Below are 15,566 nucleotides of genomic sequence, written 5' to 3'. Positions count from 1 at the left end.
CCGTTGGTCAGAACCACTCTGATGGCTCCATGTTGGTCAGGGAAGGATTTAAAGATGTCATGGCACCTGATGGGAGAGTCATGGAGGTTCTGGATCTTGGAAGCTCTCTCCAGCTGCTTCACCTCGTGTTGGGTATTAACCTCTTCACTCTGACCCTCTGTGATGTAGAGATCAGTGTAGATCCTGTTGAGGAGGGTTCTACCTCCTGTTTCATCACTTCCTTCAGTCATACATTCACATCTCCTCCTCAGACTGATCTTATGCTTCTCTAGAACCTCCTGCAGACCAACATCTGCTGGAGCAAAAAGAAAAAATTGGAGTAAAAACATGATTTTGTGTTATTAAGTTGGAACAAAACCATCTGGAACATTAAGTTGTGTCATGAATATAATGTCTCCGTTTTCACATGATGTGAAGCTCAACAGTTGGTTCCATCCTTAGAACCAGAACATTGCTCTATTATAATACATCATACTTCTGCTTCTGTTTTGTGGCCAGTATTATTTTCAGTTGTGCTCTAATCCACAAAGTAGATGAGATTAATAAATGCTGACAAAAACATGTCCCTTAAATGCAGCACCTGCTCTCATTTTACTATTTGTATATGACCTTCTCCCACAAATACAGTAGTTACAGGAGAGGCAGAGAAAAAGAAAGAGGTTTCCTCCCAGCATTTTTCAAGCTTAATAAAAGAAAACTCTAAGAAATACTTAAATCTGCCAGAACAGCTCACTGAGTCTGGTACTGTTCACATTTAAAACACTACGCATTTCTCTGTCAGAGCCTGGATTGGGTGTTTATGAAGAACAATTACCGATTTGAAATGATATGGGACTGATTTGACTCTTTAGAAGTAAATGTCAGATTGTTAGAATTATCACAAGTTGGATATACTAATTCAGAAACTGTAACCTGCGGCATATTGTCAGGAGTAAAAAAAGGTTTCCGTCACTCAGACTTCCGTTCCCTCTTTCTGTAAAAGCAGCAGTACAGCATGTTGCTTTTCCCATCTTTTTGTCTTTGTGCAACAAAATGACTACTAGCTTTAAGGAAATGTTAAATTTCATTGAATTGAGTACAAAGTGCTGAAAACAGATCAATTTCCAAGCAAACCCAATAGGTTATTGGGCTGAACACATACCTTCCATTTACACTAGCAAGAAATTTTTAAAAACATTGACCCCAAATCCTGACTAAAGACATGGAATTGGTTCAACAGAGATGATATAACGAGCCTCTGACTGTGGATATTCAGTTTTACCTGGTACACAGCTGATCTGACTGGCTGTCAGCAGTCCAGTTCCTGTTCTGCCCCATCTGGTGTTTGCCAAAAGACACCTGACAGTGAGAATGAGGAAATAACTTAAATGCCCTCTGAGAGAAAAGATTGAATTAACTTGTATGAATGCAATGTATCATATTTGAGGGAAACTCAAGAGCTTCTACAGTGGTGAAAATTAGTTTACCCCCTTCTTGATTAATATTTTATTAAATGTTTGTCATACTTCAGTGTTTCAGAACATCAAACCTATTTAAATATTAATCAAAGACAACACAAGTAAATATAAAATGCAGTTTTTAATTGAAGGACTTTTTATGTGAGAAAGTGATGGCCCCATAAATTTAATAATTGACTGGGCAACCTTTTGCAAAGAACTGTAATTGTGATAACTTGACATAAGTCTTTTCCAGAGCTGTGGAGGAATCTAAGTCCACTCATCTTTGCAGAATTTTTGTCATTCAGCTACATTGGTTTTCAATCATGAACAATGACGTTAATGTCATGCCACAGCATCTTCAAGTGATTCAGGTCAGGACATTAACTAGAGCACTCCAAAGTCTTCCTTTGGTTTTTCTTCAGCTGTTCAGAGGTGGACTTGTTGATGTGAGTAGTGCTGCTGCAGAACCCAAATTAGTTTCAGCTTGAGGTCATGACAGATTTTGGTAGATGGCAAAATTCTTGATTCCATTTACCACAGAAAGTCTTCCAGGTCATGAAGCAGCAAAAAATCCCCTGACCATCACACTACCACCAGAAATGTAGACCCAGATACATATCTTTGGAAGGGAAATGCTCCTTCCAGACTTCAATGTTCGCCATGTCAGCCACAGAAGGATTTCCCAAAAGTCATCGGGATCATCAAGATGTGTTCTGGAAAAATTCCTTAAAGCTATTTTGCTCAGCAGTGCTTTTCACCTTGGAGCTTCACCACTTTTCCATGTTTTTGCCATTTCTGAATTATGGCTCTCACAAGAAATGGCTTTGTAACCATTTCCAGACTGACAGACCTCAATTACTTTCTTCCTCTTTTGTAACTAAATTTCTTTGGACCTCGGCATGAAGTCTTGCTTTTGGGGACATTTTGGTGCCAGGCATGTTCTTGATGTCTTGGTTTAGAATAGGTAAGGCAGTAATCAGACCTGGGTGTGGTCAGAGATAGTGAGCTCAGGTGGTTTGATGTTCTGAAACACTTCATGTGACAAACATGCAAGAAGAAATGGAAAGGAAATCAAGAAAGGTTTGGAGGGGGAACCACTGTAGAAGCTTCTGTGATCTCTGGATCGTTGCTCCTCATTTTCACCCACTGATTCACTCTGACCTTCATTCAAACACTACTGATTTTCTAACTAACATTCTTTTTATTTGTTCAGCTTTAACTTAAAAGAAATTTAAGTTACTTTTTATTCACACACTAAAAACTTCTCAGTTAATATTAGATGTATTATACCTCAGTTGAGTCACGTGAATCAGTTAGTAAATGGTTTCTTACTTTTTGTTGGAGGATCCAGATTCACTACTGAGATCTGGAGGATAATCTTTGGAGAAGTCCCTCTTCATAGATGGACAGTTAGATCTTGGAGGTTTCTCTCCGTCTTCCTTAAGATCATAATCTTCCATCTTCTGGACTTTAGTTAGTCTGAGAGTGAAACCAGAAACAGTTAGTTCCCAGTGATCCAGTTCCATTAACTGTCCTGTAAAGGAGAAAATTGACTCCCATCAGAGGAACCTGATTTCAGCAGGTAACATCCGGGTTTGAATTGTTCTCTCTTTTGCTACTTCCTGATGCCTGTTAGGTCATCTCTTCAAGCCCCCCCTGGAAAACCTGAATCCATGAAGAAAATTAGAGGTAAAACTGTTTTTGAAACATTTAACTGAAGTCAGATGTAATGAATGAAGGAGTGAACATTTCCTTTGCAGTAGTGTTGGTCCTGAACAGCAACTTCATCACATGTTGGAGTGACTCCTGTTAGAGAGGTTTCAGTTACAGAAGTGGTTCTGAAGCATTTCAGGTCCAGACCTGGTTTAGAGGAAGATGGTCTGCCAGTCCTCCTGCTTGTCTGAGTCAGAACCTCAGACAAGATCACCAAGATGAATCAGTAAAAAATTTAACATTTTAACATCAATCTGAACATCAGCATCACTCACTAGCAGTAGTAACATGGTAACATAAAGCAACAGCATTACCTGCTAACAGTAACATGAGACAACAGCAAAACATGAGACACTAACTGGACATGCTGACCCAGAACCAGCTACACCTTAGATAGAAACTTCAGCAGGTCAATTTAAAATCTTTACTTTGTGTCATCTGAAAGGCTGAAGATGCTGTTTTCAAACATCCTGGTTTCATTCTCAGGTGGATGAAAGGATTCAGGCAGTCATAGTCTCAGGACTGAAATCCAAAGTATTGGGTCAGAGAGGGTAGGAAGAAGATCACTCCAGAACCATCCTTCTAACCAGAAGAATTAGAACTATTCCTAATTACTGCTGTGATCTGTCCTCCTGCTGTAGTTCACATTGGTTCAGTCTGTCTGAGAGGAACCAGGAACACTGACTGTGAGCTCACAGCTAAAGAATCAGGACAAACGGGTCAGTCCAAGATTCCCACACAGAACAACTTAATTAATTTTCTGCTTTGCTGTCTGTCAGTTCTGGTCGAAGATGAACCAGACTGAGTTCTGCTTTCCTCCCAAGTGCACAGAAACAAAACCCACTGACAGGAAAGAAGAAGAATCTGGAGTTACCACTCTGACCCAGATTTGTCTCTTTGCTGTGTTCTGATCTGCATTGAGAGGCTTTACATGCACTAACACAGACATTTAACCCCAATGAGAAAATAAAACACTTCTCTAAAATATATACCTTCAGCAGGTTTAGACTGAAGGGAGTAAAACATGAACATTTGAAATATCACTGTGAATGGACACATTGCTTAAAAAGTAAAATATATTAATAGCTTTACTAGCAGGTGTTTGTAAACAATTGCAGAAATTCAATTCAGATATTAGTCATTTTCTCATGAACAAATGTTTAAAACAAATTGAGTAAAACTCTGAAATAGAGCAAAGGTTAGAGTGGTGAAAAAGTTTTCTTGGTATACAAGAACTGAGGGTAAATGTCTGACAATTGAGTGTGGAATATAGATTCTGGAGGCAATTTGTAGATTTACATATGTTTACTCAATTATGTAAATCTACATAAAAGAAGAAAATTAGATATCAGCCAGCATAAATCATTGTCATTTTGTTATGGATAAGACATTTTATATGTGACACACAGATGCTTTTTTTTATCTTGACACTCTGAGGTCTGGCCACACACCCAACCCTGCAGGACAAGTTTTCCACGGATCCCATTTCTATCATAACTGATGCAGCCATCAGTTATGATAGAAAGGAGGAATCTGATTCAAAAAGAGTAGAAAAAGGAGAATAAAATTACAAATGACCATATTCTAAATGACTCTGATTGGTCACCTTTTATAATGTCATCAGTGGCTTGTGGTAGCAGAAATACAGACTATATGATGTTTTGTATGAGACAAACTGCATCATAAACAAATTTTCTATGAAGGTCCAAAGCTGATATTTAGTCTTTAGGTTTTATCCAACAGCTGAATCAGAATCTGCTGAGTTCATTGTTTTCATCTTGGAAAACTGTTTTACTGATTAATTTCAATTAGTCATAAAAAAACTGGATCTCTGACATCAGTTTTATCCAACATCATGAAGAAAACAGCAGCAGAGCCAATAAAAATACTGGCACCTGTTGATGTCAACTAAAAAAGAAAAGATTTAAAGTGGTTTAAAATATCTGATCATGTTTTTCCTCAAAATAAATGATCCAAACAAAAATCCTGAGTTTGTTTCTTCTCATAACAGGAGCTCAGAACCTGACAGGAGCCACAGTTACATGAAGCCAGGAGTCTGGTTCTGAAGGAGAACCAGACTGAGTTCTGGTTCCCTCTGTGGTCCACATCGAGAAAACCCAGGGAGAGGAAAACAAGAACAAGTTAACACTCACCCTGATCCAGATGCTCCTGTGTTCTCTTCTGGTACTAAATAGAATTTGAACCTGTTTCACCTGATCGAACACCTGACTCACGTGAGGCTCCGCCCCCTGTCAAGATGATTTATACACTTTAATATCTTCTTTCCTTTGTATTAACAGCCAAACTATGAAACACTGAGATCATATTTGATTGATATTTAACTGATTTTTCTCCATATTTAGCTAATTTTCCTGTCAATATATTATTGCATGAAGGAGTTTAGTTCTCCATAAACCAGGAACTGATCAGCAGAAATACGGGAAGATCTGATCACTTTAGTGCAGCTGTAATATTTCTCTTTATTTCTGCTGTGTTTCTAGATGGATCATTTTCTACCTGAACCTGAAGTTCACCTTGAACTTTTCACCAAACAATGTTTTCATTTCAAACCAAACTGGATGAAGATTTCAGTCAGAGCTCCAGGTCCAGTAACGTTCTAGTAAAACAGGATTGATCAGACTTGTGTGGATTTGGATCTAGTGTGGTATAGCTGAGTCTTATTTCAGGAAATTTCTTCTCCAAAGTGTCTCTAAGTGTCCCACTGAGTTGTTCCAGAGCCTCCAGCAGCTCAGCTGAGGATCTGTGTTGGTTGGAGACGTTCAGGAAGGAAACAGCAGGTGGATGTGACTCTGCTGCAGGTCGACATCCAGCTCCAAGCTACCAGCCCTACAGTGGAGCAGGGGGCCAGAAAACAAAGCTACATGTTGGTTTTTCTGAATCTCCTCCACTTTAAGACGTTTTCCACCTTGAAGCTGCTTCAGGGGAAATCTGAGGCAAAGTGAAGCTGAAGAGTTCAGGACATGTTAAAGCTTCATGTTTGCCTCTATGTGTCCCTACAGGAAACTGCTGCTCTCCCCCTGTATTCCCTGCAGCAGCGCCATCTGCTGTCCAACCAACTAACTGCACCCATCAACCCTTCCTGTCTGGTTCTGGAAAACATCATCTGTGCTGCTGCTCTGCTGGAATCAGACATGAATCATGGTGGAAAGTTCAGATCTCTGCAGGAAGGAACTAAAAGATCCTCTGAACTGAACGCAGTCAGGAAAAGATTCAGGAATCTGGGAATTGTGACTGTAACCTACCTGAACACTGACCTCCTAGAGCGCCCCCTGGAGGATCTTCTCCATTACTGCTTCACTAATGGAGGAGTGAAGCAGAAATGGACCCAACTCTGATATTTTGGTCCAGATCAGTGTTGTCTAATCACTAGTTACATTTACTTGAGTAACTTTTTGGGGAGAAAATACTTTAGGAGTATTTTTACTGTGATGTACTTTTTACTTTAATTCATGGATTCTCCACGTCTGGTCCACATAGACCAGATGTAGGTTGACAAGAAGCTTCACTGAATTCATGGACCTTCATGCTGCTGCCAGCCTGAAGGAGTCAACTGACCTCTGACCTCTGCTCTCCCCTGAGGAAGTCCAGGGCTGAAGGCTGGGAGACGTTCAGACCAGAGCTTCCAGAGATCCCAGTCTGATGATCCACAGCTTCTCCAGTGATGGTGAGGATCTGCTGCAGACCTTCATCATCCTCCAGAAGATGAAGGGCAGATCTTCTTATGAAGAGACAATTTCTACCAGGGATGAAGACCTGCTCTTCTGAGACCAAGACCGAGTGTTGAGAACTGTGATAAATATTTCAGAACATCACTTTCTGTTCACCACAAAATGGAAAAGTTAATGGAAAGACGGTTAATTACTCAACCTAAACCACTTGGTATTAAACTAAGAAACATCATAATAAACTACTAAAGTTACTAAATGGAGCCATGCATTCATATACACTTTCTAACAATTAATCTGCTTACACACTGCATAATAATTGTATAATGCCTTTAAGAAAGTAGTGAGAGATTTGTCATTTAAAAAATATTTTTTCTATATAAGATCATCTGATTAAAAGCCATTCATCAACATAGATATTAAAAACACATCCTGGACATAATAATAAATTAGACAATTTAACATTGCCCAATTTAACGTGGGCTAATAATTATTATTATTATTAGCTTATGGTATGACTCACAAAGGGGGAATCCCAAAACCATCAAAACCAGTAGATCAGTGGGATTAACAGAACTCATGTAGCCAACAGGGACGACACAGATTACAGCAGCCAAGTGGAAATATTTTCTCTAGTGCAAATTATGATGGTAAAACATTAAAGGCGGGACTGAATTTATGGTTTTGGCTTGATGTGCCTTATTTATTCATCAGCAGCTGCTTCAGTGAGTTTTCAGTGTCTGGTCTCCTCATTGTGCCTTAATTTAAAAAGTTGCTTCTAAAGACAGTGTTGCATTGGTGTTGATGTTTTTACATTATGTTCTCACTTTTGCCCAAAGATTGATTAGTTAGTAAATTAGGAATTTTTACTAACTTTTCCTTGTCCCTGTAGATGTGAACTAGAAATCGTCCTGCTCACTTTGCATCCAGTGGGCAAAATTTACAATATGTGACACGTGTTACATGTGTGTTGGCAGGAAGTGAACACAAGGAGGCGCTCTTCCAAATCAAAGGACCAAATGCTGTCTGGTGTTGTAAACATTCACATGCAACAAGATTTCATGAAGGTAAAGGAGAGTTAAGTTTTTGTAATTTTGACCAAAACTATTGAGTCTTGAACCAGCCTTGATCCGGTTTGTTCAATGAGACAAAGGAGGAATAACAATCTAAGACCAAGACTGAGGCCAAGACCTGGAAAAGAAACAGGTCAAGGCCGGTTTTGAGCCCTCCATACCAGACTTCTACTTGTCCTTGTTTCCATGGGAACGGTCCCTGTGGAGTGCTGCCATAGTCGGGTCCAAAGATGGAACCATCTGGTCTCCTCAGATCTGGACAGCAGCAGCTGATCTTTCAGGTGATCAGCTGGACTTTGAGAAGTGGATGGATGAAAGTTGGCCCAGTTTCTAGAGTTAGAACCTTGTTCTGATGGTTCTACTTAACGGGTTCTACTGATCCACAGATCAACAAAACTAGGCAGAGATGAAGAAAAAGCCCATTTGGTTCTGTGTAGTTTGACCCAGATGCAAAAATCTGATTGATTGTCTCCACCAGCAGAAGGTTCCACTTTCTTTATTTCAACATTTCATAAGAACAAACTGAACCGTTCAGGTGGAAAATAAAACAAATGCTGAAAGCGGAAAAAAAAAACCTCACCAACATATTTTCAGGAGCAATATTTCCAAACTCTGCTCAGTAAGAGGCTCCATCTGGTGGCTGAACAGGAAATGACACAAACAGTTCTGTCCATTTTCTGCCAGTGGCAGCATATCCATCATCATCTGCAACATTAGGGAACATTGTTCAACCATCCAGATCCAAACGTCACAAACATGGAGCTGGAAGCAGCTCAGAAACACAAAGAGACCAGAACAACAGTCCAACTGGGACATCAACTCAGACCCTGGAGCACAGATTAAGTTTGAATCCCATTTTCTACCCTGGATTAGCAAGAAGTGGGAAGGTCCACCATTTACTGAGACATGGAAGTGGGCGGAGCTTTCAGCCCAACATGATGTTCATTCTGATGTATAAAATCCACGAGAAATAAATGAAATATTTCTAAATCAAGAAACAACCAGGTTTAGTCTGATATTCTTTCATTTCATTGCCAGATCTTCTCAAACATAGACAATTGTGAAACTGATTAATTTCACTGGTCAAATATTTGATTGTCTCAAGAAGAGCAAAAGCACTGATGTGTCAGTTGTCATGGATTCTGATGGGTCATGTTTGAATCTTAAGCAGAAGAAAACGATGTGAACAGAGATCTGCTGCTGCTTGATGACCGCTCCCAGAACATTTACGGGTCCTTCACAAGTTCTGCTTCTGTGCCAGGACTTTGGACACTAATGAAGCGTCTGGGACTAGAGTGAAGGACACAGAGATAGAGACCAATATGGACACAGGTACAGAGGACGCATCGAGAAATGGGATTCAGACCTTTCAAAGTAAGAGCTTTGAGCTGCATTAACAAACTCAGAGATATTCTCCATGAGGAAAATCTTCTGTTTCAACAGCCATTGTAACAAATCTCTGCTGAATCTGAAGCTGGTTCTGTTGGTCCCCCCTCCAGAACCAGCTGACCCAGTTCTGGTGTTAGCTACCGTTAGCTCTCTAGCTACCTAAACATGGCATCAACAGGGAGAACCAGAAACTTCTAATTATGAAACATGTCAGTAACAGCTGAGTGATTTTTAAAGAAAGCATAATGATGGGAATGCTCCCTGGTAACATGACATTAAAGGTCAAAGGTCAGGGTTTGCTGGAAAAGGAGGATTAACACTAGAAATGTGAACTCTGAAGTCTGATCTGAAGGTTTTGAATGTTCAGGATGACTTCAGGGACGTTTCCTGAAGCTGGTAAAGTGAAACCTTCCCCTCTGTCTGCTGAGCTTCAGGTTGCCTTCACTGACCTCACATTTGGAACTTTGAAGCTTTTTCTTCGTTGACTTTTCTCCCAGAACCGTTTGGTTCTCCACCATCACTGGGCTGAGAAGCAGCTCCTTCTGTGCTGCTCTGCTTCAAAAGCCACAAACATACAGAGACAGAAGAAGTCATGGTTCCTGGAACGTTTTAGTCATGGCACTAACATTTGACTAAAACTTTCAGCTAAGAAGAACTTCTATTCTGAACAGCTTCAGATTCATGAGTTATAATAAAATAATCCAGAAAAAAGGGTTCTATAGTTCAGAACTAGCCAGATCTTCACCAACCTCACAGTGAATCCTCCATGTCCTCTAGACTGCTGGTTTGCTGCTGTGAGTCTTCTTATGTCGTTTTAGATAACGGGGCAGTTTGAAAGTCTTCCCACACTGCTCACAGCTGTATGGTTTCTCCTCAGAGTGGGTCTTCTGGTGGGCTCTGAGGCGGTCAGTTCGGCTGAAGACTTTCCCACACTGCTTACATTTGTATAGTTCATCTCCAGTGTGAATGCGGTGATGAGCCACTAAGGATATTTTCCGGATGAAGAGTTTCCCACAGAGACCACAGCAGTATGGTCTTCCTCCCCTGTGGATGATCTGATGTGCTTTCAGCTGGTCCCACTCAGTGAAGGTTCCCCCACATGTATCACAGGAGAACCTTCTGTCAGTGTGGAGGAAGCTGTGTCTTTTTAAGTTTCCTTCATGACTGAATGATTTTCCACACTCCCCACACCAAAATGATTTAACTCCAGTGTGAACCCTCTGATGTCTTGTGAGATTTGATTTGGTGTGGAAAGCCTTCCCACACTGTTCGCAGATGAAGCATCTCCCCTGAACATGAAAGCTCTGATGGGTTTTTAACTTGTGTCTTGTTGTGAAACACTTTCCACATTCTTCACAGTTGTGGGGTTTAACTCCAGCATGGAGAAGCTGATGAGTTCTGAGGTTAGTCTTAAAAATAAAACCTTTTCCACACTCATTGCAGACAAATGGCTTCTCAGCAATGTGGAGGAGGAGATGTTTCTTCAAAGAGGTGCTTACTATGAAACATTTTCCACACTTGTCACATCTGTAGGGGTTTAATCCACTGTGAACCATCTGGTGGTCTCCAAAGTGAAGACGGTTTGCAAAGGTTTTCCCACACTCATTGCAAGAGTATCGTTGTGGTTTAGTGTGTAATCGTTTATGGGCATTCAGGTTTAGAGAATTTCTATAAGTCTTTCCACACTGATCACAGGGGAGCTGCTTTTCTGGGTCTCCTGAGTGGGTTCGCTTATGGAAATAAATGCTTGATTTATAACTGAACGTTTTTCCACACTGGTCACATCTGAAAGGTTTTTCTCCAGTGTGGACAACACTGTGGGCTGTGACTTGTTTTTCTGTGCGGAAGCTTTTTCCACAATCATAACAGCTGTATGACTTATTCCCACTGTGGATTTGTTCATGAGTCTTTAAATCCCTTCTGAGTCTGAAAGACTCTGAACACGTCTCACAAGTGAATGCTTTAACCCCACTGTGGATCAGCTGATGTTTTTTTAGGTCAGTGAAAGAGATGAAATCTTCCCCACACTTCTCACAGCTGCATGGTTTCACCTCAGAGTGACTATTCTGTTGCATTCTGAAGATCTTTGCAGAGGAAACAGATTTCCACACCGGCTACAGACCTTTAATGATGTATTTTTGTTGTTGTTCTGAAAGTTCTGAGGTTTCAGTACATTCCAGCTCTGATGTTCCTATAGAGACAAAGACAAGAACATGAGCGGATCCGATCAATGGGATGAAAGTTTTCTTTACGGTTTCTTAAATCTTTAATCCATACTGAAAAAGTCTTGTTTGCAGGTTGATTAAGGAGTTAGAATATCTTGGTGTGAATGTGTACAGTTACAGTTATGTTATAAGAAAAAAGGAACAAGTAAGGCATCTAATATGTGTGAAGAGGTAGCCAACTGATCCCAGTATCAACACTGAAAAAAGGTAAAGCATGTGAGACACACCAACACCAAGAACACACTTTGAGACAGTTCTCTAGAGGAGAATCATGAGTCTGAACAAGATCTGGCCCAGCAATAACCTGTTCAAAGTCAAATGTTGATAAGTCATAAAATCACAATATCAACATGTATATTAAAATCAACAGAAACAAGAACAGAATCAAAATCTATAGTGCCTTTAGAAAAAGGTTCAGTAAATTCAATTGAAAAACTAGTTTTAAATCTTAATAAACATTAATTACTGCAGGAGAAGCTAAGTAATCAAATGCACAGGAGGAACCAAGTAATACATATTTTTGTAATATAAACTATGCAAGAATATGGCAGCAACACCAGCACCTTTCCTATCAGGCATTAGATAACATACAAATAAAAGGTTTAGCAGATGCTTAAGTTAGGCATGGCAGCCATTTTTACAACACATGGAAACATTCAGGATGAGTACCCCATGGTAACCAAACCACTGCTATTTAGCTGAAAAGTGAACAGATTTTTGCATTTTCATTTGTCATACTTTTTTGTATATGTATGTTTTTTTATTTTCTGTCTCATGTTGGGGTTTTATATATTAAAGTGTACAGTGTTGTATAAACCTGGAATACTGTAAAGAATGCACGCTGGAAATTGTTTTTTAAGAGATGCTTCAGTTAATTTAATTTGACCTCTATCCTCAAGTAAAGTGTCAAGTAAAGACACTTGAGGTTTATAATTTGTGAAGGTGTATTATTAACGGGTCAAACAATAAAAATGTAAAACTTAAATAAGTTATCTAGTTGAAACTGGCTGGAAACGACACACCAAACAGCTAAAGCATCAGAACTTCATCAGCGCCCATCTAATAACGTTTCCAATAGTTTATAAGACAAACTAAAGGAACCACTGACAGACAATTCTTACTTTCATATTTCACACAATCTGTAATTTTCGCGCCTGTTAGCCTAGCATGCTAACTTAACTTCCTGCTCCGACACTTTGGGCTTCCAGCTGCTGAGAAACTTTCTCTGAAGCAGCTTTCCAGCCATGCTAGAAGGCAAACTAGCTAGTGATTCTCCAGCAACTGTTTAGCTGCTGTAATGAAAGTTCATTTCTCCAAAAACTCACATCTTCTCTGAACTTCAGTTTTCTCCAGCCGAAGTGAGGGAATCCTTCAGCAGCCAAATATCTCTACTCAAGCTAAGGTTAGCATGGTGGGCTACCTTTGGACGAGTTCAGCTAATGAACTGAGGCTGGAACTTTCTTCTTCTTCTGATGGTGTAAAACGGCGGTTTGCAGATCAACCACACCGGTGCAATACCGCCACCTACTGAAGTGAAATGTGGAAAGGAAACTGCAGAAGAAATAAAACTAATTCACATTAGTTATCAAATATATATATATATATATATATATATATATATATATATATTTTTTTTATTATTTTCTTTGTATTTGTAGACAAATAAGTTGTCTAATAACCCCTCCTGCTCTCACTACTTTCATTCTTCTTCTCGTTTTATTGGTGGTTGGTAAACCAACTCAGCCGCCACCTACTGGGCTGCAGAGGAAATTAACAGAAAAAATAAAAAGTTTCTTTATAAAAGATTTTTTTTTCAAAAATGACATGACTTAATTTTCTGTTTTAATCATTTTAATAATAAAACTTATTTAATCGTTATTAATGATTGTTTTGTATTCAGACTCAATGGAATCTTTTTAGTATGTTCTATTTACTTGGTAATGCCATTGCGATTCAATCGGTGGAGGAGGCCTGGTGCCTCTCCAGCAGTCACTGGGTGAGAGGTGGAGAACATGCTGGACGGGTCACCGGTTCTTCACAGGGCAATTCAGAAACACATGAAGGTTTTTAGGATCCAGCAGATTTAAAATCTGCAGAATTTAATCAGAAATGATTCAGACACTGAATCCTTCATCTCTGTATAAATATAAAACATTTAATAATTAGTGCAGCAGCTCAGTTCAGCAGGTAAAGTCTTTATAAAGTCTTGATGAAGGTTCTACATCTGCTTCTCCGGGTCCGGTAGAGAAAGCAGCTCCAGCTCTCTGAACCCGACCAGAACCAGAATATCTGCAGAGGATCAGGCCACAGCAGGGATGAAATACTGCAGAGAAACGTCTTCATGCAGCAGGACGAGGTGGACCACGTTCTGATGGACAATATCTGAGGAGACAACAAGGAGGGACACTTTAACTGCTTTGCAGGACAATAGAGGCGGTTTCTATTCTATTCTATTCTATTCTATGTTCTGTTTTATGAACCCAGAGCTGCAGATAAAACTTTATGTTCATGAGGTTGTTGATGTTCTTCCATCATTTTCTGGTTTCCTGAATCAGCTGGTCTCATTCGCATCACTTCCTGTTTAGCTGCTGTTCCTGGAACAAGGACTCAGAAATAAATTTGTCTTCATGAGGACGGCTGAGGGACTCACTACACAGGGCCTTGCTGGGGTTGACCTGCTGACCCATGAGGAACTGCTGCAGCTTCCTGATGTCCACCGTGACCTCTGCCATGACCTCTGGGTCTCTGCTCTGAGACGGACCTCCGTCCTGGGAGGAGACGTCGCCTGCAGAGACACAGGGACAGTCAGTGAGTCTCTGTCTTCTCTGATCCAATCAGATCACATCTAACCCTGAAGACAGAAGGTTCTGAAGAAACCAGAACCAGAACCAGGATTCAGTCTGGAGAGGAGAAGGCATCTTTTACCCCATGCAGGGTTCCCCAGGTCTTTGAAGTGAGTGGTGACAGAAACCAGGTCGGTCTGGATCTTCAGGTTCATGTCTCCGTTCAGGTTGGCCTCCATCACCTGAAAACACACAAACTTTCCTGAAAACGTTTGTTTTCCCCTCATCGAACCTCCGGATGAGGAGGAGAGACTCAGATTATAATCTGGGATAAAACGAGTCAGAAGGACAGAAAAGGAGGAACAAGTGTTGCTTTTATAGGTTTGGTTCGAAATATTAAAGCTGCAGAATGAAATGAAACTGATCTGGTTCTGGTTCTGGTTCTGGTCTGAGCTCCACTGATCCAGACCATAATAACATGTGAAGCAGCAGGTACTGGTTTTATTGGGACGTCGTCTAGGAGACCAATATGAATTCATATTTGACTGGTTTAAACCAGTATAAACCATTTTAGACTGGTTTCATCATAGTCAGATGAAACCAGTCGAACCAGACTGAGGCTCCATGAAGAGCTCTGATGCTGCAGCGCCATCTGGTGGCAGTTTGAGGGAAGGTTCTGACAGATGAACAGAACCGGGCTTTAACTGGACCTGTACCAGTCAGAGCTGGGAGTCCTACCAGGAAGTTAGAGAGGTTCTTCATCCTGTCCACCACACTCTTCATCGTCTTCAGAGGAGGAAGGTAAACGCTCACCTGGAGAGAGAAGACAAGACGATTTCACCAGAGAAGAAGAAGAAGAAGAAGAAGAAGAAGAAGAACAACAACAACAACAACAACGACGCTGGGACTGAAAGACGACCCACAAGATCCTCACATCAAAGTCCGGAACGCCGGCTTCCTGGAATTCCTGCCAGAGCCTTCGAGGAATCACGTCAACGGGAACGTCGTGAGTGACGACTCTGCCGACGCTGGACAGGGTGGGCTGATGGGATTCATGGAGGTCAGGGGTCAGAGGTCATCGGACAAAACACTGAACTTCATTCACTCTGAAGAAACGATTCATCAAATTAGAGAGAAAGAGACAGAGGAGGGGTGCACTAACTTCTGAGCTACAGAGGAGGGGTGCACTAACTTCTGAGCTACAGAGGAGGGGTGCACTAACTTCTGAGCTACAGAGGAGGGGTGCACTAACTTCTGA

At 40.6% G+C, this 15,566-nt stretch overlaps 2 protein-coding genes and 2 long non-coding RNA genes across 6 annotated transcripts in view; all 4 read right to left on the bottom strand.

The window, feature by feature from the left end:
• Window positions 1-15,566, bottom strand: part of LOC103156745 (NACHT, LRR and PYD domains-containing protein 12-like) — a 113,516-nt gene that overhangs the window by 60,459 nt on the left and 37,491 nt on the right. The window lies entirely within an intron of this gene.
• LOC103156747 (uncharacterized) lies at window positions 8,392-9,854 on the bottom strand. Its single transcript, XR_001659768.1, has 2 exons — window positions 9,365-9,854; window positions 8,392-9,312 (listed from the first exon to the last, which is right to left on the bottom strand). It is a non-coding gene; the product is annotated as an uncharacterized LOC103156747 (long non-coding RNA).
• Window positions 11,403-13,047, bottom strand: LOC107832903 (uncharacterized). The gene is made up of 2 exons (XR_001659764.1): window positions 12,851-13,047; window positions 11,403-11,491 (listed from the first exon to the last, which is right to left on the bottom strand). It is a non-coding gene; the product is annotated as an uncharacterized LOC107832903 (long non-coding RNA).
• Window positions 13,659-15,566, bottom strand: part of hus1 (HUS1 checkpoint clamp component) — a 42,741-nt gene continuing 40,833 nt past the window's right edge. The window contains exons 4-8 of the mRNA XM_007578900.2: window positions 15,243-15,350; window positions 15,047-15,121; window positions 14,451-14,550; window positions 14,176-14,310; window positions 13,659-13,907 (exon numbers count right to left, since the gene is read on the bottom strand). Coding sequence (XP_007578962.1) covers window positions 13,825-13,907; window positions 14,176-14,310; window positions 14,451-14,550; window positions 15,047-15,121; window positions 15,243-15,350 — 501 coding nt within the window. The 3' untranslated portion in view covers window positions 13,659-13,824. The remainder of the gene's footprint in view (window positions 13,908-14,175; window positions 14,311-14,450; window positions 14,551-15,046; window positions 15,122-15,242; window positions 15,351-15,566) is intronic.

This window comes from Poecilia formosa, unplaced genomic scaffold, assembly GCF_000485575.1.
Source record: "Poecilia formosa unplaced genomic scaffold, Poecilia_formosa-5.1.2 Scaffold497, whole genome shotgun sequence".
Taxonomy (NCBI): Eukaryota; Metazoa; Chordata; class Actinopteri; order Cyprinodontiformes; family Poeciliidae; genus Poecilia; species Poecilia formosa.
This window is presented reverse-complemented; position numbering and strand designations above follow the sequence as displayed.